The 23,258-nt window shown below is 44.1% G+C and overlaps 1 protein-coding gene across 23 annotated transcripts in view; it reads right to left on the bottom strand.

Annotated features, from left to right (window-relative positions):
- Positions 1-3,287: 3,287 nt before the first annotated feature.
- The window catches only part of LOC100746463 (voltage-dependent calcium channel type A subunit alpha-1), a 57,984-nt gene continuing 38,013 nt past the window's right edge, over positions 3,288-23,258 (bottom strand). For 6 of the 23 annotated variants that reach the window (XM_033321643.1, XM_033321642.1, XM_033321628.1 and 3 more), the window contains 16 exons: positions 22,162-22,272; positions 20,096-20,179; positions 17,910-18,026; positions 17,784-17,849; positions 16,516-16,607; positions 14,963-15,447; positions 14,635-14,739; positions 14,451-14,554; positions 12,995-13,051; positions 9,456-9,643; positions 8,858-9,209; positions 7,253-7,380; positions 6,953-7,107; positions 6,602-6,634; positions 5,029-5,533; positions 4,571-4,711 (listed from right to left, as the gene is read on the bottom strand). In XM_033321643.1, the coding sequence (XP_033177534.1) occupies positions 4,672-4,711; positions 5,029-5,533; positions 6,602-6,634; positions 6,953-7,107; positions 7,253-7,380; positions 8,858-9,209; positions 9,456-9,643; positions 12,995-13,051; positions 14,451-14,554; positions 14,635-14,739; positions 14,963-15,447; positions 16,516-16,607; positions 17,784-17,849; positions 17,910-18,026; positions 20,096-20,179; positions 22,162-22,272 (2,622 nt within the window). In that variant the 3' untranslated portion in view covers positions 4,571-4,671. Of the gene's footprint in view, positions 4,712-5,028; positions 5,534-6,601; positions 6,635-6,913; positions 7,108-7,252; positions 7,381-8,857; positions 9,210-9,455; positions 9,644-12,994; positions 13,052-14,450; positions 14,555-14,634; positions 14,740-14,962; positions 15,448-16,515; positions 16,608-17,435; positions 17,528-17,783; positions 17,850-17,909; positions 18,027-18,766; positions 18,815-20,095; positions 20,180-22,161; positions 22,273-23,258 lie in introns of those variants that run through there. The other 17 variants (XM_033321639.1, XM_033321630.1, XM_033321640.1 and 14 more) reach the window with 15 other exon arrangements.

A 23,258-nucleotide genomic window follows, 5' to 3' on the forward strand; every position in this document is an offset into this window, starting at 1 on the left:
TATCTTTTTACCGTAATGGCACTTTCTTCGGCATTGTAGAGCGTAATTAAATATCTATAACACGAACGTGAATGTGCCTCCTGTTTCGTTTCGATGTCGATCTCAACTCGTCAGTTCGATCGTTCTTCTCGATTCTTTCGACCGATGTAAAAACCGCCAATAAAAAAGTCGAAGGAGAAAAATAGAAAGAATGATAAACACGCTATATCCAATGGAAAACGAAGATGTTCGATCACCGAGAACCTCGAGCCACGAGAACCGTTCGCGTATTGTCCACGTATCTATCGTCTTTCCTTTTCCTCGTCTTTCGCTCCGCCTCTTTTTCTCTCACGTTCTTCCCGATCCTTAGATACTTACATTAATTATACGATAGTATTACATAGTTGCACATGTTCAGTCGAAATCCACGCACGCAGATTACGCAGACAAGCGTGAAGTGGCATTGAAATATGATTTTTGAACCATCTTTTTTTCTCCTTTTTTTTTTCCGGTTGCTTTTGCTTCGCGAGACTTTTACCTCCATTCATCCTGCTTTCGTTCACAGTCACGCATTCTCCCTTTCTCACGCTCCATCACACCACCCTCGACGTATTTTTTTTTTTTTTCTTATTTACATCTATCTACGCATAGATGCCTGTGTGTATACGTGCTGTGAAAAAAGACGCATGTTATTTTTATGTACATTCACGTATCTCGCGTGTGTTTCTGCTTAAAACACTCCGTATGATTGGCAGTATGTTATACGTGTTTTTCATCTTCTTCCATTCCGCTTGAAATTCTCTTGTTTCTATAATTACATAATTCCGACTATCCGCGCACTTTTATTTAGCGATCGTCCCTCTTATATGTAACATATGCGCATACGTGTATATGTTATGTATACATGTGTACATGCTTCTTCCGGCCACTATTGTTTTGCCTTATTCCTTCGTTTAAGCGCATTATGGAATTCGAAATGACCTTTGTTCGTTCGCTTCAATTATTTTTTTTTCTCGCTTTTTTTCTTCTAATGCATTTGTACGTCGAGTACGTATGACTGACGGTTAATCGATCGATCGATGTATCTTCTCCACCTTGCACCGAAGAACGACGATTACGATAAACTATACAGTTTTAATGGTAGTCATAACGGTACTAACAATGCATTTGATTTAATAAAACGTTTCAGTATTCGTAACGTTAGTAAAAGTAGTAATAATAATGCTATCAGTAATAGTAACCATAGTCGTAATGTAGTTAGTAGTAATAGCAGCGATAGTAATAACAGTAGTAGTGGTACTTGTAATAACAGCAGTAGTGGTGGTAGTAGTAGTAGTAGTAGTGGTAGTAGTAGTAGTAGTAGTAGTAGTGGTAGTAGTAGTAGTAGTAGCAGTAACAGTAGTAGTGGTAGTAGTAGTAGTAGTAATAGTAGTAGTAGTGGTAGTAGTAGTAGTAGTAGTAGTAGTAGTAGTAGTAGTAGTAGTAATAGTAGTAGTAGTAGTAGTAGTAGTAGTAGTAGTAGTAGTAGTAGTAGTAGTAGTAATAGTAATAGTAATAGTAGTAATAGTAGTAGTGGTGGTGGTAGTGGTGGTGGTGGTAGTAGTAGTAGTGGTGGTGGTAGTGGTGGTGGTGGTAGTAGTAGTAGTGGTGGTGGTAGTAGTAGTAGTAGTGGTAGTAGTAGTGGTAGTAGTGATAGCAGTAGTGGTAGTAGTGGTAGTAGTAGCGGTAGTAGTGGTAGTAATGGTGGTAGTAATAGTAGTAGTAGTAGTAGTGTTAGTAGTAGTAGTAGTAGCAGTAATAGTAGTGATAGTAATAGCAGTAGTAGTAGTAGTAGTAGTAGTAGTAGTAGTGGTAGTAGTAGTAGTAGTAGTAGTAGTAGTAGTAGTAGTAGTAGTAGTAGTAGTAGTAGTAGTAGTAGTAGTAGTAGTAGTAGTAGTAGTAGTAGTAGTAGTAGTAGTAGTAGTAGTAGTAGTAGTAGTAGTAGTAGTAGTAGTAGTAGTAGCAGTAGTAGCAACAGCGGCAGCAGCGGCAGCAGCGGTAGTGGTGGTAGTAGTGGTAGCGGTAGTGGTAGTGGTAGTAGTAATAGTAATAGTAGTATAGTATAGTATAGTAGATTAGTAGTAGCAGTAGTAGTAATATTAGTAGTAGCAGTAGTGGTAGTAGTAGTGATAGTAAGTAGTGAAGCAGCAGCAGCAGCAGCGACAGTAGAGGCGGCGGTGTTTGGTGGTGGTAATGGTATTTAATAACACTGGTAATAGTAATTGCAGTGGTAAATAGTAATAGTAGCGGTATTATCGACGGCGGTAATAAATTGTAATAGTAATAGTAATAGCGATAATAGTGATAGTATTAGTAAGTTACAGCAGTAGTCGTAGTTATAGTAGTCGCGGTAATAATAGTAGTGGAATAGTTTCTTTTCTCGTAGATGGCGACAGTAACGGTAGTAGCAGCGATGGTAAACGTTTTTAAAGTTAAAATTATGCGATAATTTACATATGCTCGTGAATTTTGTCGCCTCTGCACTTGCTCCTTTTCGAGAAGAAGGCGAACATGGCGCTCTCCGCCGCTCCGTTATTTCGCTAGATTTTTTTCATTTTCTTTCCGTGGTTTCTTCTTTCAACGATCGATCGTGATAAATGGTCCATTTTTCCCTTTCCTTTCCGTCGACTTCTTATTGGCACGAGCTACGAGAATACGGAACAACGACACCGCGATCGTTCATTTCGACGTTGTTCGTTTCTTTTTGTTTTCTTCTCGCGAGCAAAGTCTCGTTCGCCGGTCCTTCGTTCGTTCGTTCGTTTATGCGTTCAACGCAGTACGCACCGCGTGTTTCTTTCGTTTAAGCGTTTTAACGGAGGATCGGTGGTCGCGATCGCGACAAAGCAGCCAGCAGTCGCGAGCCACGAATGCTTCTTACGATGGAAGAGAATCGAAACGATCTTGACGATTTAGTAAAAATTCCTACGTATTTAGTTCGATGTATCGTTTAGCATGTATATCTTCGAGTACCTCCTTTTTTTTTTTTACTTTTTTTTTAACAGCTACCCCTCTATCAGCAACCGATTATTTGCATAATTTTAGCAACGGTATCTTTTTTTTTTTCCTCGTGTTCGATACATTTTTATAGGGTGATCGTGCTTCGTTTTTTACGCAACGCTGTCGGCTGGTCGTAAATCTTCGCGAAAGTAAACTAAAGAGAGAACGTTGCACCGGCGCAAGAACCGCGGCTACCAATTTGCAAACGTACGAGATATCGGATGTTCGTAGCCACGGTTCTTGTTGCATTTCTCATCCGCTTTTCCGATACGCTTCTTTCTTTCTTGCCCGCGGCTTGATCAACGATAGAACGGACCTGTAAGAAATTTCGATAGGTTCGATCGAGATGTTTGCCTACTCGTTCGGCAAATCGAACGCTACTGCGACGAGAGATATTCCGAGCGAAATCGAACCAACTGCGCGTTAACAGTGACTCGCGAAGAAGAACTTGTGCCTCGTGGACTATATCGCATCGAACGTATCGAACGGTGCCTTTTTCCTACGCCTATACGATTATATCTCGTTTAATTTTTTTGCACGTACGAAAACGCTTTACTCGTCAGACGAAATTCGTTCCCGTTGATCGATTCCGCCTGTTGGTTCGCATCGAGAACCTCCCTGACAAGTCGCTCGAGTTGGGCGCAGCTTATAGAAAAATCAAGAAGAGGAGATGTTTCGTTGGCGAAGGCGCCTTCGCATCGCCGATCAGTTCCTCCAAACGTGGGGAGACACGTGGAAACTCGCTGTATCCGAGTCGGTGAGAGGGCGTCGCGTAGGGCGCGACTGTTCGATACAGCCGTGAAGAATTTGGTAGATTCGCGCGGAGAGGGATCCGAAGCGAACGCGCTCAATCGTACAAGAGCGCTTCCCTCGTCGTATAATTCATGGTATAAAAAGTGGATCCTCCTCGGCTCGGTCCGTCGATTAAAAAGCACAGCGAAGGAAGCCTCGGAGTTCGAGACGAAAGAAAAGTTCAGAAAGTTCCCACGAATGGTAACTCCGACGACGCTTCAACTTCTTCCTAAGAATACTGCACGACAGGCGGAGATTGCGAATATTTTTTCCCTTTTTCTCTTTCTGTATTTTTCGTGTAGTTTTGATCGTTTTGCGCGTTAAACCGACGATCATCGTATTCGTGGCACATAGACTGTTCGATGGTGGCCACCGTGACGACTGCTCGTTTTAGTGTTATACGTACGTTGCTTTGTTATCCCTGTAACGATCATCCGATGTTGCTTTCGTTTCGGTCGCTTCATTTCCTTTGAGATCCTTCGCCTGTCCTGTTTCCGCACCGTTCGAGAAACACGATTCGATCCGTTCGGTCGAGTCTTCCTTCGAACCAGCTGATCATTGTATTTCAAGGTGTACCGTCTCTTCCGCTCGGTCGTACTGGTAGCGACGTTGCTGTAACACGTGGCTTCGTTTCCTTCACCTCCGCTTTCTTCGCCTTCGTTTCGTACACCTGCCTCGTCCGACTCGACGAACGGACGTTAACTCTGACGTAGTTGCCAAGCTCGAAGCTAATCGATCGATCTTCATCGCTTCCGCGTTCGCGGTTAAATCGATGCGCCTCCCGACGTGGAAGATTCACGCGCAAACCCTAAGACGCCTGGGGGCGTCCACGTCACCGGACCACCGTCCAGGGTCCCACTTTGGCTAGCACCAGTCGTCTTCATCGCTGTCAGAGTGTCTCGATCTGTAACGATCCGACGATAGTTAACTTGCGATCTTTTGTCCTCGACGCGATCTTCCATATCGCGGTGTCTTAACGCGATCGCGTCCCCAGTTTGGCTATCGAAAATTCACGTTTTATTTCCTTGTTTAATTCTACGCTCGATGGCTACATTTTGCTTTAAATATTTTATTCCACGACTCGATTCATGGAATCGATGCATGGAATTCGTGAATTGGGCCGCTGGGAACAGCTGTCGCGCGATAACGCGACTCGATGTTTCGTACAACGTCTAGCGTACTCGACTCGAACGACTCGAAGAAAATCGAAGGAACGCTCACCTGGGTGTCCTTTGCTTAGCCTGCGGCTGAGGCTTGTACCCGTTTGGTACAGGACTGGGCAAGAGACGGCCGCCGCGGCCCATTGCCACCGCCTGCTCGAAGCTCAACGGACAGTGGCTCGGTTGCATCGGTGGCAAATGCTGTCCTGGTGGCGGATGCTGCATGCCAGCCGGGAGCGTCACGTGCATGTGCGAGCCGTGAGTCGGCGAAGCGTTCAACTTGGGGAAATTGATGTTCGCCGGTTTCAGTTGCAGAGTCGAAGGTTTGTTGGGCGTTGGAGGCAGTAGACGACCCTGTCCCCGTCTGGTTACTAACACCGGATAACTGTGCTGATGGGGATGATGCCGATGATAGTGCTGGTGGGAATGAGCAGGTTGGCGACCACCGATCGGACTCGGGCTTCTCGATCGTTGTTCCAAGCTTGTCGTCCCGTAATGCCGGCCTCGATCGATGTGGTGAATGGGACTCGGCGTCCTCGCTGGACTGGTCGAAGCGCTCCACGGACCTGACGAATATAGTCGTTAGCGTTTGCGTTCCCAGTCTCTCTACGCGACCACTATCTTCTACCTGCCCTAGGAGATCATTCGATGAAACGGGATTGTTCGAGGACTATCGGAGGGAACATGGTCGTAGCCGAGGGAACGAACGTTGTTCGCGCGTCTAGGAGGATACCGGCATCGATACTATAGATACGGAGTCGTTTTATAGCAACGGTGGAATTCGACTAGAGTCGGAGTCGGTCTAGCTGTTCGTTAACGGAGTGCCACGTCGGACAACATGCCGCATGCTCAACTCTCTAGCTCCACCAAAGATTCTAGGGACCGCGGTGCGTGCAGTTATACTATATAGCTAAGTACGAACAACCAACGAGCGTCTACTAATCAACGATGTTTCTAGATGGGAGGAACAGAGTGCATGTGTCGTCAGTGTGCAAGAGTGCTCGATATCGAAAGCCTGTGTTATCCATTTCGTGCAGTGCGGTGTCTCGAACGAATCAGAAGGAATCGCGAGTAAGTAATCAACGAATACAAGAAAGACAGAATGACGTGTTAGATAGTAGTCGACGAAGAACGGTCGAGAAGAACCGATTTCTTTGGAATTTTTGCGTTTCCAATTTTCGAAACGTTCTCGACGTGTCCGATCGTAAAGGAGATTTTGGAAATCACAACGAGGAAAAGTACGATCGTTCGTATTCGAGTGTCTGTTTTGTGCGATACTGTGTCGATTGCGTACTAATCTGTATCTGTTTGTTGTATCGGTGAACGATGTGGCTGGAAAATGTACAACCGTGAAAGCCAAACGATAATCGGTGAAAGTAACGATGATAATGACGATGATGATATAACGGTAACAACGATGACGACGATGAAGATAACGATGCCGATGATATATCGATAATGATAATAATAATAATAATAATAAGGGTGATAATAACGATAGTAATAATGGTAATAATAAGAACAATGATAATAATAATGACGATGATGACGATAATGATGATGATAATAATAATAATAATAATAATGAGATTGCTTTGGAACAGGGAATGAAACGGAGTTGCGAAAGAAATTACCATCGTCGTAATAGTCGCAGTGGTCGTAATAGTCTTTGTAGGCGCATAACAGAACAAAACGAAGAAACATATTACATCGAGTGACACAGAGCTTCTGCCTCTTGCGAGTAAACCATTTATAGCGACATTCATATTTTTTCTAAATCGTAACTACGAATCTCTCGTCCGTTCCTACGGTGCCAGCATCGAACAGAGACCGGAGCGAGTTCGTTCGAGACTTTTACGATCGTTTTGAAATACGATCCGTGTACGAGAAACGTTCGCAAAAGAGATTCGTAGGTTGGATTTCGTAAAAAGGACTTATCGTTGCACCGTGTTTTCTTCGACGAAATTATCATTGCTGTCTTGTACCTCGGATCCTGTGCCGATGATTGTACTGTGTCGGATGGGGATGATGCGTGTGTCTCTGAATCTCGACGACGTTGCTAACCGTGTCGCTAAACCCTGGTCCTTCGTGGTAATAATGACCATGATGATCGTATCCAGGTCGACCTGGCGAGTGTCTCCTGAAAAAATGACGAATTAATTTCATATTCGCATCATCGTGCGTATCATCCTCCTGTCGACGATAAGCGTCGGGACACTTGTTCGTATTTTACACGAATTCCATGCTTTCCACTAATCTCATAGTTACTTGCGTCTTGTTATTACCTTAAACTGGGTGAACGCGATGGATGTCTAACAGGTTGCACGGGTGGATGAAGTCTTTTGCCGGCGTGGGTAAGACTCTCGAGACTACCGGCACGCGAGTCGCTAACTACAACGTCCTGAAGCTCCATCTAAACGAACAGACTCGTCGATTAGAGGACCGCCCCGAGAAACGGAATAAATCAGGAGTTTAAGGAGAGTCGGGGTGCCGCCGATTCTTTGCCTTCGTTACTAACGATTCGCGACTCGAACAAAACGTCTTTCTCCGAATCGAGACGCCTTTTGCCTCCGGAACGCGAATCTCCGCGCGATTTTCCCAAAGAGCAACGCAACGAGCAACGAGCGTAAATCGAAAGTATCCGCGAGCCATTCTCCGCGCGTGTACACGCGACGCGCGTCGATCGAGATACCGGATGGAAATTCGCGCTGAGATTCGTCTTCTTCTCGTTTGTCTGGTTTTGTCTCGAGAAACTGTCTCGACGATTTCGAACATGAGAAGAACAGTCAGCGAGGAGGAGCAGAGAAGTCGATATACAGGCACATGTACGCGCGTGTAGAAGCATGCGAGATAAAAGTTTCGGGCATGCACATGCTTTGCTGATTTAGTTTCGTTCGGAGCGGTTTAGGTGAGAGAAGAAGAGAAACCAGTTAGTCGTGTTTGCACTACCGTTGCGACGAGCCGTCGCTCGTCTCACGGATGCTTCTTACTTACCGGCGCACGGATATACATGGAATTATAACGAACAACGAGACACACGGAGAACGAGGCAATCGTCGACGAATACACGAGTGCTTCGTTACTCTCGAGTGTAATCTCAAGGCTGAAAGCAGCTAGGGATAAGGGTGGGGTTTCTCTAAACATTCGCGTTGAACTTTCGCTAAAGAATTTCGCTTCGTTCGTTCCTCGTATTTACGCGTGTGCCGAGGCGAAGGCCGTTCAACATCGATTCGTAAATCGATCTTGATCTTTGCCGAGTCACATAGCCTGGCATGTGCTTTCTCAGCCGTGTTTCGGACAACCGTGCGCGAATCGAACAACGTTTTCGCTAACCTCGCGAACGCCAGTCTATCCACTACAATACGATCTAGTCGTCTAAAATCTAATCCCGATCTAAGGGTGTCCTCGAGTCCGTCTATAAGGAATTTCTTTGGTTATTCACGAACTAGACTAAGGGAGCTGCTTCTTCGTCTAATCTTCGGTAAACAAGAGATCACTCGCGGCTTACTACCACATCGTTCAAACTAATTCCACGAAACAAACGATATATCCCGCTCTAACGATAATCGATCTAAGTCTAATAAAGCGTAACGTCACACACCGAGATCTATGTACAATCGGTCGGTTCGATCTAGAAATCGCAACAACGTGAAAATATCTGTACATCCCGATCGAAGCGAAGTATCCTCGATCTACCGCGATCTAGACACGTGTCCCGAGGCGAAGTAGAACCAAGCGCACAGCAAGTGGAAATCCCTTAGCTCGCGAGCGTGATAAACCCAACGAGCTAAGTCGATTCGTTCTGTATCGCAACCGATCGAGGCGGATTTCGTGGGAATCGAGATTCATTCGAAATCGAGGAGGATTTTAATTGAATCGAGCCGAGAGACCTTGTGATAACGGATCGAGGAGCGAGGTGCGTAGGTATTCTGGTGTTGATAGTACGAGGGTGGTCGGTGAGCATGATGATGATGGTGATGGTGATGGTGGTGGTGGTGGTGGTGATGGTCATAGTATAGATCATTGTCGGTATCGTAGTATTGGTCGTGATGGTGATGGTGGTAGTAGTAGTTTTGATCCTGCTGGGAGGGCACCTCAGCCAGCAATGGCTCTAGCTCGGGGGCGCGATCCTCGTCAATAACTACGGGTACAACCCCAGACCCACCCCCTCCCTGGCTACTCTCTCCGCTGCTGCCTAGTATATCGTACTGGTGGGACATCTTCCAGTTCACCTTTTTATTTCTGAAATCAAACCGAAAGAGAACAAGAAAATCGTCGTCGCGATTACAAATACTCCTTTCTGTTTCGTTCTTCGTTTTGACACAAATCGAATTTCCCCCTTGTTATTTCCAACGTATCCGTAGTTTCTCTGTACTGGCATTTTAAGTTGTCACAAGTTCTCGTTCTTATGGAGCGTTCAATGGAGAAATACGGTCTGTCGCAAAACGAAGTCGATACCCGATTCGGATTAAAACGGAGACCAAGTACCTGATGCTACGTTGACGTCTACCGTGCTCGTCGTCTTCCTCCATGTGCTCCTTGCGTTGATCGAGCTTCGTTTCCGGCGTCGGCCGTACCACGTGTTCGAGGCTGTTCGCCCTACTTCCGGCTGCGTGATTATTTCCGGTATGATTTACCGCCGTCACGTCCAGTATGCAGTTGAATAAGGCCGATTGCTAAAGTCGAACGTGCGAAACCACACCGACTATCAGAGTTGATCGATATTTCTTTTATGTATATGTTTTTATATTTTTACTTTGTCGTTTTATCGATCGTCGTTTACAGACGTTTCGATCTTCGAGCCAACTCGTAATATCGTACAGTATGTACAGGCACATACAGGCTTTCTTTCGTTCTCCTCGCTTTACCTTTTTTCTTTTTTTTTTTTTTTTATTTGTTTTATCTCTCTGTTGCGTGCTTTCGAGTTAGAAGGAAAAAAGAACGATTAAGACAGAGCACGAGTTGTAGCAACGAAACGGCAGTAGAGAAATTTTCGCCAAAAAACAGAGGCCATGCTAGAAAGAGTATTACGTGACATGGTGCACTTGAGAGTGTCGCTAAGAAAAAGATTTTTTCCTCCAACGGCAAGAAAGTACACGTTTCTGTTTTTTTTTTTCGTTTACTTTTTTTCTATTTGCTTTTTGAGATGCGTGTGCAGAGAATTGCAAAAAATGTCGAGCATCGAAAGAAATTGTAGTAAAAGTGGTAACTGTAATCTGTGACGGTGGATCACTCTGGCAAAGCCTGTATATGTTTCTCAAAAGCTAGATTCTTACGTACGTATATCAATTATTTTTCTTATTTACTTGTCGAGTGTTTACAAGTGAGCGTAAGGAACTATATGCAAACGAAGACATTTAATTACTCGTCACGGTTACGGTACTGTAGAAATGCAAACGTTAGTAGGCATGCAACGTAATAAGCGAATCGTTCATATTCCTCGATATTGGATGGACGCGCGCAATATTCCCTAGTCCCCTGTAATTCTTCGAGCAAATCAATTTGTAAATTGGTCGCAGAGGAAGATGCACGATTGGCGAATATTTTCTTCGACATATCGATACATACATATGCGAACAGGTCGTGGACAAACACAGTACACAAGCCAACCATAGCGAACAGAACTACTTTGGGGGTACTAGACTAACTCTATTCGTTTATTCGTATACGTACACATAAACTGGACGCGGGTGTACATTTCACTCGAATTACCAACATGCCTACGTACGCCATATTTGGCTAGGTTTCATCTACCGTCGATTATCTTCGTTCAAATACTCCGAATACGATAGGACAGAATTTTTAACTGCTCAAATACTTGGTCTACAAATATTTAGATACTTTAAATACGACGAAAAGCGCATCCTCGCGGAGGCCCTTTTCCCCTCGATGATCGAGAAGCAACGCGAATATTCGCCGTACTTCGAACCGTCGTACCTCGTACGATACGTTCTTACGTGGTCCGGCGAACGATCGTGGTTGCATCGCGAAAAAAAAACATTTGGTTGTTCACAGCATCGTTCGTTTCGAGAGAAACAAAAAAAAAAACAGGCCGTCACCGAATCTTCCGTAGAAAAACTTGAGATCTAGCTAGTTAAAAAAGAGTATGTGGTAGTCGTAGTCGTGTTGTATGCGTGTAACCGAGTAACGGGATGCTGAATAGTGTGTCCTTGTTGTAAAACCGTGTGAGAAGGTAAGCCATCGGAAGAGAATCAGCAAGGCAACGAGTCTAAGGAAATTGTAGATTCTCTAAGAGTAATCACTACGCTACGTCGTTAGAGAGAGTAACAGGTAGATAAGAAAGAAAATAATATACAGTTCGATACATATAACGAGAAAATCTAACTCGACGAACGCACCTCGATTCGATCGTTCGTTCTCTCCGGAACACGGTCCCGGAGAATCTGGTTCGAATCGAGAGTGAATTCCTCGATATTTTGTCTAAGAGCTGCTGTAGGGGGCGGCGATAACGAGAGAATAGAAAGGAAAAGAAGTAAGAAGAAAAGGTACAATCAGAGCTGTAGCAAAGTTTCGTAACAAGGATATACATCGTTTCGAAAAAATTCCAAAAGAAACAACTTTTAATGCTTGATCTAAGATCGACTATGTCGGACACCAACTATCAAATACATTTGGGCTTGGAGAACTATCGCTCTAAGAGATGAAATCGGAAATTGGTGATCACTAATTGCGACCTAATTAATGGAATGATACTCGAGGCAAAAGGCGAGCTATGTTCGAGGATCCAGTGTCTCCGGTATTTTTCTATAGGAGGTTCCACGTACTAGGTAATTTACTTACACACAGCTATATCGTGTTCTCGGGGCAAAGAGCCGATTCACGTGGGAACAACGTGCGAACGATCGCCCACGTGACATCGACACCACCACTAGAAAACTCAAAACGTCGCAATTCTATGCATCGTCGCGAGTACCTTTGGTAGTACGGTTTTTTCGTTAAAAGTAAAAATCTTCTTTCGTCGAAAGCGGAAAGAAGAGGCAGAGACGAAACGTCGATTAGAAGTTGACGATGCATAGAATCGAACGAATTTAACTAGATTCAAATATTATCCTAGACTAGTTGCTTATTGTTTGAAGAGGAAACGTGCCATTAAAGAAAGGAAATTCTTTGAAAAGGAAAGACTAAAATATCTAAAAGTTCTATATAGTGTAAACTCGACAGATGCTCTAGTAATTACTTCCACTAATATATTAAGTGCCTAAGAAAGAAGAAAAGTTCGCTCGTGTGATTGTGATTCTATATAGAACGCAACTGCCGTTGATTTCATCCTTTTCATTTTTCTGCTTTTTCTTTTCGCAAAGTTCGAATTGCCGACAGCGTGGGCGGCGGCGATTATACGGTATTCGCATCAATTGCCGTTGCGTTATCCTCTATCGATCTGTGATTCAGTGACAGTTGAACAGTTAAGGAAAGAACAAAGGTCTACGATGTGAAAGGAAAGTAACTCTAACGAAAATGTACACGTGTGATAGATGTCATAGTGTGTGCACGCGTCTGTATCGTGGATCTGTGTCGATACATAGAAAGAAACGTACAAGATTAAGAAAAAGGGCAGAGATACAACCGCCGATTCGTAAACGAAGGAAAAAGAAAAACGAAAAGAAGAAAAAGAAGAATTATACTTTTATCAACGATCGAAATCGATCGATCGAGTATACTTTGTAATATGTACAAAGGATACGGTACACGATAGGCTACTGTGTCTCTGCAGGAGATAGCGATTGAAATATAAAAGGAACGTATCATTAATGTTATTATGTACAAGAAAGGTAGATCATTCGCTGCAAAGTTTTCGCCGTTACTTCGCTTCTGTATGCACTGTGTCGATTAAAACGTATCTGTTTGAAATTTTCGTTAAAACGTTTCGACGATCCACCTTGCAGCGAACGACGAAACACGTGAACGATCGTATTGGTGAAACGTAATGTAACTCTGTACAAAGAAAAAATAAAACGGAAAGACCGTATTAAGATGATAAGATAAGTAAGAGAAAAAGTAAGTACTACCGCCTGGGCTGCAGGACTTTGCCCGGCATTATCGTTATCGATAAGATCGTTATCGTTCTGGAAAACAAAGAGAAAAGACACAAAGAGATGATTGATAGCTGCGTGAACATCCTCTTGTCTGGGTATATAATAACTACATAAACATAATACAGTATCTGTGATTAATATCCAGTTTTCATAAATTACTCCTACGCTAATGTCACAATAATAACGATAATCATAATCATAATCATAACCATAACAGTAATAATAATAAAGATAATAGTAACGATAACAATAAGAACAACAACGTAATTCTATTTATCGATAATTCGAAGGTTCAAACCTCGTTGTCGTACTCTCTTTCTATGACTTTTCAATGGAAACACGTATAAATTCAACACACAGATTCTTTTCTAATATTCTAATCGTAACTCATTCAAGACTTATATCGTCCTAATTTTCTATGTGTAATCCGTATTTGCGTCGATACGCCGTACGCTACGTAGCATCGACCGAAATAAATTTCGGATCGTCGTCGTATCGTTACGGCCGTCGAATTTATCGATCTTCCCGATAATTAACGCGTAGTAGCGATCGACGTATCGACTCTAGATAATCTACGTTTAGTCATTTGCATGAAATTTGAATCGTGACGTTCAGGAAGGGTGACACATCGAACTGCTTCTACACATATCGACTCGGCTAATTCAACTTAACAGACAGAAATTGAACGTCTTCCTTGTTCGTAATATTCGACTAACGATAAATCATGCCGATTCGTTATCCCAGCGAGACCGTTCGAAATTATCCGAACAACCACGCTTCCGTTTATCGACATCTCGTTCGTTTTATTCGTCGCAGCACGGCTACGCTGGGATAAAGAGTTCGGCAAACAAATTTCGAATATTCTTTACTCGTTAGAATGTTTGAGAAATTCTCAGCACTACTGAGCACACATTAATATAGCGTGAGAATGTTGGGAAACGGGAAGAAAGCTTAGAATCGCGTCCGTATTTCCAAAGGCATCTTGATATTTCCAATGAAAATCGTCCTCGAGGTAGTTCCGTTCGTCTTATCCGTTCGTTTCGGCGAATTTTCGAGTCTCTGCGATGCTAAGCTTTCGTGGGCAATCAAGAAGCTACTTGGAATCTTGGAAATCGTCTATTCGAAACGTGATTTTCACACCGTCCATGTGAAATCCTACCACGAAGAAGCCAACGACAAACATCCATTCGAACTCAATCCTCGACTGCATTCCTACGAGGTTCGCCTGGTCGACTCGCTTCGTTCTAACCAAGTTAACCACTTTCATTGGGAAACAGTGCAAATCGACGATCTAACGAGGATCAGCAAGGCGACGAACAAACCACGTGGAAGTGCAACACAGAGGTTCCTTGTTTGAACAGGGAAATATCGCTAGGGACTTTCATTTTCGTACGAGTTACACTCGAACCGTAACCAACGATAAACTCACCTGTCCGGTTGATTCTATCTGACCAAACCTGGTCGTCCTCCAACTTTCGAGTATCAGAAGGCAGACGTATATCTTACCAACGGTCATCTTATCTTTGCCTAATTCTAAAATCAACAAAATTAAGACGCTCGTTTGTAGAGTGTCTCGAACAGCGATACCGTTCCAAGTTCCATAAAATTCTCACCTTCGTTCCTAGGTATCAAAAGGTCCAACATCTTTTTTGCCTGCAGAGGCCAAATGCTTCTGATCGTGTCTCTCAGTTCTTCGTTCGCTTGGTTCCTTTCGGAAGCTAAAAGCGAATACGAATCGTGAAGCAACGTTCCAACGTACGGATCGAGCCTAGATCGGTATCGTTCGGTGATACAAAAGCGATTGCGACGGTTTGCTAAAATTCGCAATACGAATCAACGATCGACATGACGAAATTTCAATTTTGCGAATCGCTCGATCACCCAACGCGACACCGACGTTAATAAGGCTTATTAACGCTTATCAACGATGATAACACTCACCCCTTCTCACTTTGATATTGAGATTCTCGCGAATCAAGGCGAACAGAGTGGTAGTGAAGTTCACCTTCAAGTCGACGTCCACCGGCATGTTCATCCTGATGAGCTTCTTATAGGCAAGCCTGTTTGGACATTTGTTACCAAACCCCAACGGTGGATCCATGTTCTTCAGCATGTCGTACATCTCGGTGTAATGAATCTTGCCCGTTGCGTTTGGATCGTATTCGGCCCAGATCCGAACGAACTCGTCCAAGTGATGAGCGCCCAGGATCGACGAGTCTCTCGTTAAATAATCGAAATTATCCATAATGACGGCAACGAAGAGATTCAGCATTAGGAACGAACAGAAGAAGATGAACGAGACGAAGTAGGCGTACGCGATGTTCGAGCCACAGCCACCAGGTTCTTGCTTTCCGGCCTTCACGTCGCACGGACGACCTTTCACGCAGGACAGCATGATATTCGGCCATGCCTCGCCAGTCGCACACCTGATAATAATTCACGTTTCAATCGCTTCTCGCGGATAAATCGTTTTTAACGAGAGATTCCTATCTTCGAATGTCCGACTTTTACGAAACTTTTGGCACGCGTACAATTTTCAACGATAATTGCTGGCAATACTCGCGATAAATATCGCGAACGATGAGATTCGTACACGATGGGGCGAAACGTTTCGAAAGCTTGGAATTTTTACGAGGTTACATCGACAAACTTTCGTCAAAATCGGAAATTCGAAGACGACGGCGTCTCTTCGTCGAACCTCTACTACAATTTGAAAGCTATAGCCATCGAAAGTTGATAGACATATGTGCTGTAATCAACGACTCGTGAAATTCGTCTTGCTTCCGTTTCTATGTCTTTCTCGTTGGGAGATCGCCGTTAAATGGAAGCCGATAATGGAATTTCAGAATTCGTCGATCGGAACTTGCATGCAAATTACTCAACTCGAAGCATACGATACGTCGTCAACGGGAACTTTTGTAAATATTTCCACTTTATCGGTATCAAACTACAAACGTTTAACGTTAGACTCGAGTGACACGAGTGTTTCGATACGTCATATATCGAATCTATCGAATATATCACTGAGAAGACGGTTCATGCATAGAACTCTGGTTTCCTCGTAATTAGATGCAACACCAAAAGCGAATACTGGTTTTAGTAACTCAATTCTCTACTCGACTGCTCTACTACAGTGTCAGTTTGAAGTTGTACGAAATAGGCGTAGTTCAGCCTGTTCGTGTTTAGTGTGTTAGTTAATTGAACCGATAGAACGTAAAAGTAATCACCTCGATCCTTATACGCATATCTTTCTTTCTTTCTTATTCTCCGAAACATCGTCCAACGAGAATTAAGTTCCTCGAGAATTCAAGTTCCTCTGACTTTGAAATTTGCGTGTGTTTAAGTTTCAGCGCAGTGCTCTTTTCGCAAACAAACGAAACACCGACGAAAATATAAAACGACAGAAAAGAAAAATAAATACAAAGGGAACGAAACGTAAGTAGCTGGTTTCATTTTTGTATTTCTTTAATCGTAGTTTGTGACGTGTTACTTACCGAAAAAGCAACATCAGACCTTGAATGAAGCTTTGGAAATTGTTGTGCTTGGTAATAGAACTATCAGCATCCAGCGCGATGTTACCGAATACCTGAGTCCGACAGAAAGAAAAAGACCGTGGCCAAAGGGCCAGCACGGTATTAGCAACGTTTTTCCTTCCGATCGATTCGATTCGATTTAACTTTAACGCACCGCGAAATTGACACGTTCGTCGTTCGACACTCGCCGAGTGACCAAGTGATCGTACACGTTCTCTAGTTTCTACGACGATTTCACGTTACGATTAACCAGTGTACACAGCGATAGCGTCGATCTACTCTCTAACAATACGCATCCACCACATTAATTACGATCTACGGTCTTTTTAACTCTCTTCTTCGTCTTGACACCGCGATTCCCTCGAGAAAGAGAGAGAGAGAGAGTGTGTGTGTGTGTATGTGTGTGTGTGTGTGAGAGAGAGAATTTCATTCACCAATTTTTTTATAAAATTCAATTTTGCAGAGATTCCCCTCTCTCTCTCTCTCTCTCTCTCTCTCTCTCTCTCAAACATCGCTATAACTTGATCAACTTGAATAAACTAGGGCAAGCATCTCTATGGAACAACTGTCTAGGGGAGATCTAATTGCAGGGTTCGATTACAACAGAGATTGACACGTCGAGCAGCTTACTTTTGTTAAACCTCATGCCAACAGCCCAGTACTCTACCATAATGGTCAGTCGCTACCGATCGTTCGTGTTTTTTGGCTGTTTCCGTTTGTCTCACGGACTCTGTACGTTTTACACGCTGCTCTTTCGCAGAAACGCGGAATTCTTTCACGTGGCAAACCAGATAAACGCGTGACTGATCGGTAGCTTTCTCGTGGACAAAAGTTCACTTTAACCCAACTTGGAACTTGCTCCGTTTAGCTGCTCGACTCACCGAAAAAGCAACATAAGACCAGCGAAGAAGGACTGAAAGTTGTTGTGATCATCGATCGCTGTTCCTGGATCGTTCGATATATTTCCAAAGACCTGACAACGGAATTTCATGGTCACTAATGGTCCCACTCACGACCGAGTATCGTTTAACATTCTGTTCCTGTAAATAGCATGACTCGCCCTGTTCCCGACCGAGCCGTCTCCGATGTCGACTTTTCGAATCGTCGCGCATTGGAAACTCTCGGTACGACTCGACGGTCGTGTCCGTGATATCAAAGACGAAATTAGAAAACTGCTGACGAGCGTGTAACGAACGTCGAAGTAATTTCTCCGACGGGAACGTACGTACCTGCATACCGATGATCGCGTAGATGAAAAACAACATCGCTATGAGAAGACAAACGTAAGGCAGAGCCTGCAATAAGTTTAGAATTAAATCGATTCGATCGAATAAAAACATTCGACGTCCACTTACTTTGAAGGATTGTACAAAGGTCCAGAGTAAAATTCGTATCGTGTAGCCCTGTCTGAGTAGTTTGATCAGCCTGGCGGCGCGAAACAGTCTCAGGAAGCCGACGTTGATGAAGTTCTCCTGCGGAGGACACAGGAAATTGCACTTAATCCCCAAAGATGCCGGCTCCTTATCGCGATAAGAGGAAGGCTTCGCGCGTGCAACGTGCACAGTGTCGTTGGCCTGCTTCAAACCCGTTCAAACGCGTTTAAACGCAGTTAGACGCCGCCTTCGACACCGTTTCGATGCGCGAACGAAGCTACGAAGGAATCTGCGGGATCTTACGGCGCTTTCGTTCCGACGTACCTTCCGGGTATCGAAATATTTATTTATCGGAACGTGATTTTAACGCGAGACGTGCTTTCGTTAAAGCGTTAGAATCACGCGGATTGGTGTACGAGAGTGTTCGGTAGGTCGTTCGTTAAACCCATTTGCCGCAGTCAAGCCTCTGTTATCGAGCGACGACTGCACGGTGAAGCAAGGTGAAAGATTCGATTCGCGCGTTAATACCGCATCCATATGCCATTCGAGGTTGGTTTGTTCTCGTGTGCTGCTGCCCTGTGTACTCGCGTTGAGTATATGTCGTGTGCAGTAGTAAGAAGAATCTCGAGAATGTTTATGCGTTCTATCGTTCGTTGTATCATATAATTTACACGTGCAACGAACGAGCAACCGTGATCGTTCGTTCTTCGGGATAACAAAGAATCGTTCGTACGTGTAATTACGTATTCCGTCTTCGATACATCGATCGAACGAAGTTTCTTAAACGTATAACCGGCGACAACTTACGTCTGTGGGTGCAAATGTGACGAAAGTTATACCTTTTTTTCGCCTAGTTGGCCGCCACTGGGCATACTCGAAAACCGCTCCTAGTACAAAAATACACGATATTGCAAGATTATTGGATCGACCGGACGGTATGCACACTGATCTCTTAATATGCGAATATAGAACAAACTAGCGGAGATTTACATGTATGTATGTACGTATGTATGTATGTACGTATGTATGTATGCATGTTTGTATGTATGTATGTATGCATGTTTGTATGTATGTACGTATGTATGTATGTACGTATGTTTGTATGTATGCATATGTATATATGTATAAATATATATATACATATAGATATAAACGAAGCTTAGTCTGGCGGCCACTGAGACTGACGCTTGTAACAAATGTCGTTTACGCGAAGCTTGGTGGAAAAGGTATGTATGGCTTTGGCTTACCTCGATATCTAAAAGTAAGTTTCAGCCAAAATATCACGTTAATCGTTGTCGATTCAGCAAACCTACTGGGAGTGCAAGCATTTAAGGGAGATCTCGACTCGACAGCCTCGATGTGGCATCGACGCTCAACTATGTGTCTGACGCTTTTACTGGATTATAATTACGGCATGTGGAAGTATAGCACGATGTTACTTCGGGTCTTAGTAAATACACTTCTACTACAGAGGAGTAAAGAAATACTTGATGGATAGTGCTGTATTTACGTTGATCGTTCGAAAGAACGTCGTCTTTACTATACGCAGTGAACAAGAACGAATCTTTCGAAGGAAAACGCTGGCGAAGCTTTCTCAAAAAACAACATCTTCTCCCTTCTCTTCTTTCCTTTTCTTCTCTTTCGACCGTCGACCGTCGTTGCAAATAATTTATCTTCGAAAGCGTTTCCTCCCTTCGAAAGGTCACTCTGACATCGTAACGTACATGTATACTGCGTATACGTGTGTAATCCTGGTAATCGTATAACGTACAGGTGTGATAACGTACAGGTGTGACAATGTACAGTGTGGATGTGTAGCGTATGAATGCAGCATAGAGCTACGCAGATACATGAGATTGTAGGGGCTCGAATAAAATCGTTGATTTTACCTGCTAACGTGTTATTATATTTGTACACTTTGCTGAAACTAAAGAAGCAGCAAAAGGGTTAAAGGAAAGACAACACTCGATAATGTACAGTCAAGCAAACATTGGGGATCGAGAACACAGTTAAGAGGACGGGAACGAAAGGTTCCGTATAATCGGGTTTCTCGTTAGGTAAATCAAACGCCTGGACATTCTACTTCTCCTTTCGTAAAACTACTTCACTCCGAACATTTACTCGACTCAGCGACTTTAAACGGCCATTCTTGCCGAAGCTCTACGTACCCCGAACTCGATCACGAGGGCGTCCACAATGCTGCCGATCACTGTGACGAAGTCGAACATGTTCCAGGCATCCTTGAAGAAATTCTGTTCGCGGGGGATCAAAGAAGAAATCGATTAGAAACCATCGCGCTATCGATCTTGCCTATCCTTTCGCGTCCAAGCTTCTTCCAACGTATTTACCCATTTTCGCTCGTCAAACGATCTTCGTTCGTCCGCGTCTTCGTCTACCGTGAGAACCGGTAATCGGATTTCCAACGAGTAGAACGTTGGAAGAAACTCGGAGACGGTTTGCGAGTGTGTAAATGGTTCGCGAAACTAGCGCTAAAAAAACTACCAAAACTCGGTTGGAAAAAGAAAAAGAAGGAAGCTCGGACCCGCGACAACGGGACCGACCTTTCCATTCGTTCGTCCTTCGTGTCTCCTAGTGTATTCTAGTGTGCTTCTGTGTGTAGCTGTGTGTGTGTGTACTCGTGTATGCGCACGTGTGCATCGCTACGCACATTTTCACGGGTGTGAATGTCGGTTTCAGAGGTAAATACACAGAGCTGTGCTTTGGAACGATACGTCGGTCAAAGAAATAGGGAAAAAAAAAGTGGTCTGTCGTATGCACGTAGTCGACGAAAGCGGTCGATGTAACCCGATACCGTAGTAACGTCGTGTACGTAAAACAAAAAAGTATCGTTCGTCGGTAGATAGACGCGATAGAGAGTCGTACGGTTGGCTACAACGCGTCGTCGGCTAAGAGATAAAACATCGAAAAGAAATAATCTAACGATATCTCTCCAATTTCTTCTCGCTCGTAGTTACAGTGTTGTGTGACAAGATGAAGAGACTTGGCTGAGAGGGTCTTTAGGCGATTACGAGATAGCCGAGTCGCACGGTTCGGTGATCGATGATCGGCTGAACTATAAGTGACGGGATCTCTTCTAAAGATGTATCTACTACGGGAGCATGCCGTAATAGGTATAATAGCAAGCAAACTAGAGAGAGATAGAGACGCGGTTCTATCGCGAGAAGCTCTACATTTTCCACCTTTTCCCGGGGGCCAGGAAAGAGGTCACTTTGGTCTAATGGTAGAAAAATATACGCAAGCCAGTAGTAGAGATTAATCAGCGTAACAATCTCAACTCTATCGCAGCTTCTCGGTACTATCGCCAGTTACAGTTTACCTCTAGCTTTTACTTCTAAATACAGGGCGATTCAAAGGTATACCGACGAACTTTGTTTCATTTCACGACCGTTTGCGAACAGTACGCGTAAAAACAGCAGGAAGGTGGGAGAAATTACAAAGCGACTAAACTTTACGGCAAGCGTACAGTCGAGTATGGTCGATAAAAACCAACGAAAAACATTCTACTGGTCATTCGCTGACGAGGTAAATACTTTAGTTTTATCTCGGTCGGTCGCTTCTTCGCCGCGGCAGTATCGACCGCTACGCACACGGATAAGGTTTTTTTCTACGAGCATTTCGCAGTATTTCACCACAGTGGGAGACCAATTATTAATACTCGTTCCCCCCATTTTTACGAGTACCGCTCGAAGTTAATCGGTACACGTTTCGATCGCACTTGCATCGTAACTCTGAAACAGATCAAACAACAGGGGGGATCTTACGTTCACAAAACTGTCTACTTGTCACCGCGTCGTTCGAATTACGCGGACAGACCGACTCGAGAAAGCCACACGGTCCTCTCGCTTGAATTTCAACGTTTCGATCGCTCCTCGATACGATACACGCACGATATATTCCTCTTTTCTGGCGCTAGTCGTACATTTCGTTTTACGTACGTTTCTCGATCGACGACGATCGTTCGATCTCCAAATCGCGGCCACGCGAACGCTTAATCCTCTCGCCAGTTACCGCGTTTGAATTTCCCTCGCGCGATGTCGATAACGCGCAGGCTGGTACCAAGTTCGGTACAGCGAACAGATTCGAAGAAGAGATTTACGTAAAAAAAAAAAAAAAAAAAAAAAAAAAGAATGTGGTAACGCTGTATAGGCTATAGAAATATAGTTGCGTGTGATTGAAATTGGTGGAGTTAGTGATTAAGAGGATTTTTCTATACCTTGTATCCGAAGGCGACGAGTTTGAGGATGCACTCAATGAGGAAAAGGAATGTGACGGCGAAGTTCACGATGGTCAAGGCGTCCACAAGTTTTGGCGGCGCCTCGTGATACTATAAAATACACCCAACACACAGACGTAACACAAGCCTAGATTTTGTATCGTTGCCCGTCTTTTTTTTCTTTTTTTTTTTTTTCTTTATTTCCCCGCTACGATTCTTTTCTACGTCGCGAGTCTCCCGTTCGTTAAACTCGATTTCACGCGACTTCTCGTCAACTTTCCAGACGGGCTACACACAGTCACGACGTGTTTGCCAATAATTCGCGTACATTTTCTACTCGTATCGTTCGATTTTCCTTACTCTCGTCGTTTACCTCGTATCAAACCCCCAGCCGTTTTACTCTTCCGTTTTCCTTCGTCGTTCGACGACTCGAGCAAATTCTCTTTCTCCGCGCGAGATGCTTCCCATCCGTTTCTCGCTCGTAAGCAGTCGTACGAAAAGAAAAAGAACAAGAAAGAGAAAGAACAGAGAGAGAAATTGAAACCTCGAAAGAAAGAAAGTTTGCTCGATTCGTTCGTCGAGGTTCGAAGTTGGCAGGCAACGGGGTTACTTCGATATCACCATCGACTCTTTTCTACATTTCTGCCACTTTTTACCGCGCTCTCGTATCACGGATATATCGGCGCGACAGCTTCTAGCGATAAAGAGGAGAGAAACGCGAGGAAATTTCGATACTCGCGACCGTGGCTCGCGCGGCAAGCAATTTTCGGAAGATCGAAGTAATCCCTTTGCGATAAACGGGAACCGGCGGCTCCCTCCTTCGATCGAACAACCGTTCGACCGACCTATCCTCTTATTTTCGCCTCCCCAAAGTATTCGAGCAAGTCTAACCAATCTTCGACAGAGCGATCTTTCCAAGTAACCGATCGTTCCCGCGCGCTTCATCGGCGCACCCGAAACGACCCATTTGGTGTACGTGTGTGTAACTGTGTGTGCGATGGGTGTGCGTAGAACCCGTAGCTGGTCGTTCCCGGTGGTGGTAAAACGGCATGCGTGTGGCGGAAATCGGTGACAGTCGTCGAGCCTTCCGTTCTTCT

This window comes from Bombus impatiens, unplaced genomic scaffold (genome assembly GCF_000188095.3).
Source record: "Bombus impatiens unplaced genomic scaffold, BIMP_2.2 scf_0478, whole genome shotgun sequence".
In the NCBI taxonomy this organism is placed as follows: Eukaryota; Metazoa; Arthropoda; class Insecta; order Hymenoptera; family Apidae; genus Bombus; species Bombus impatiens.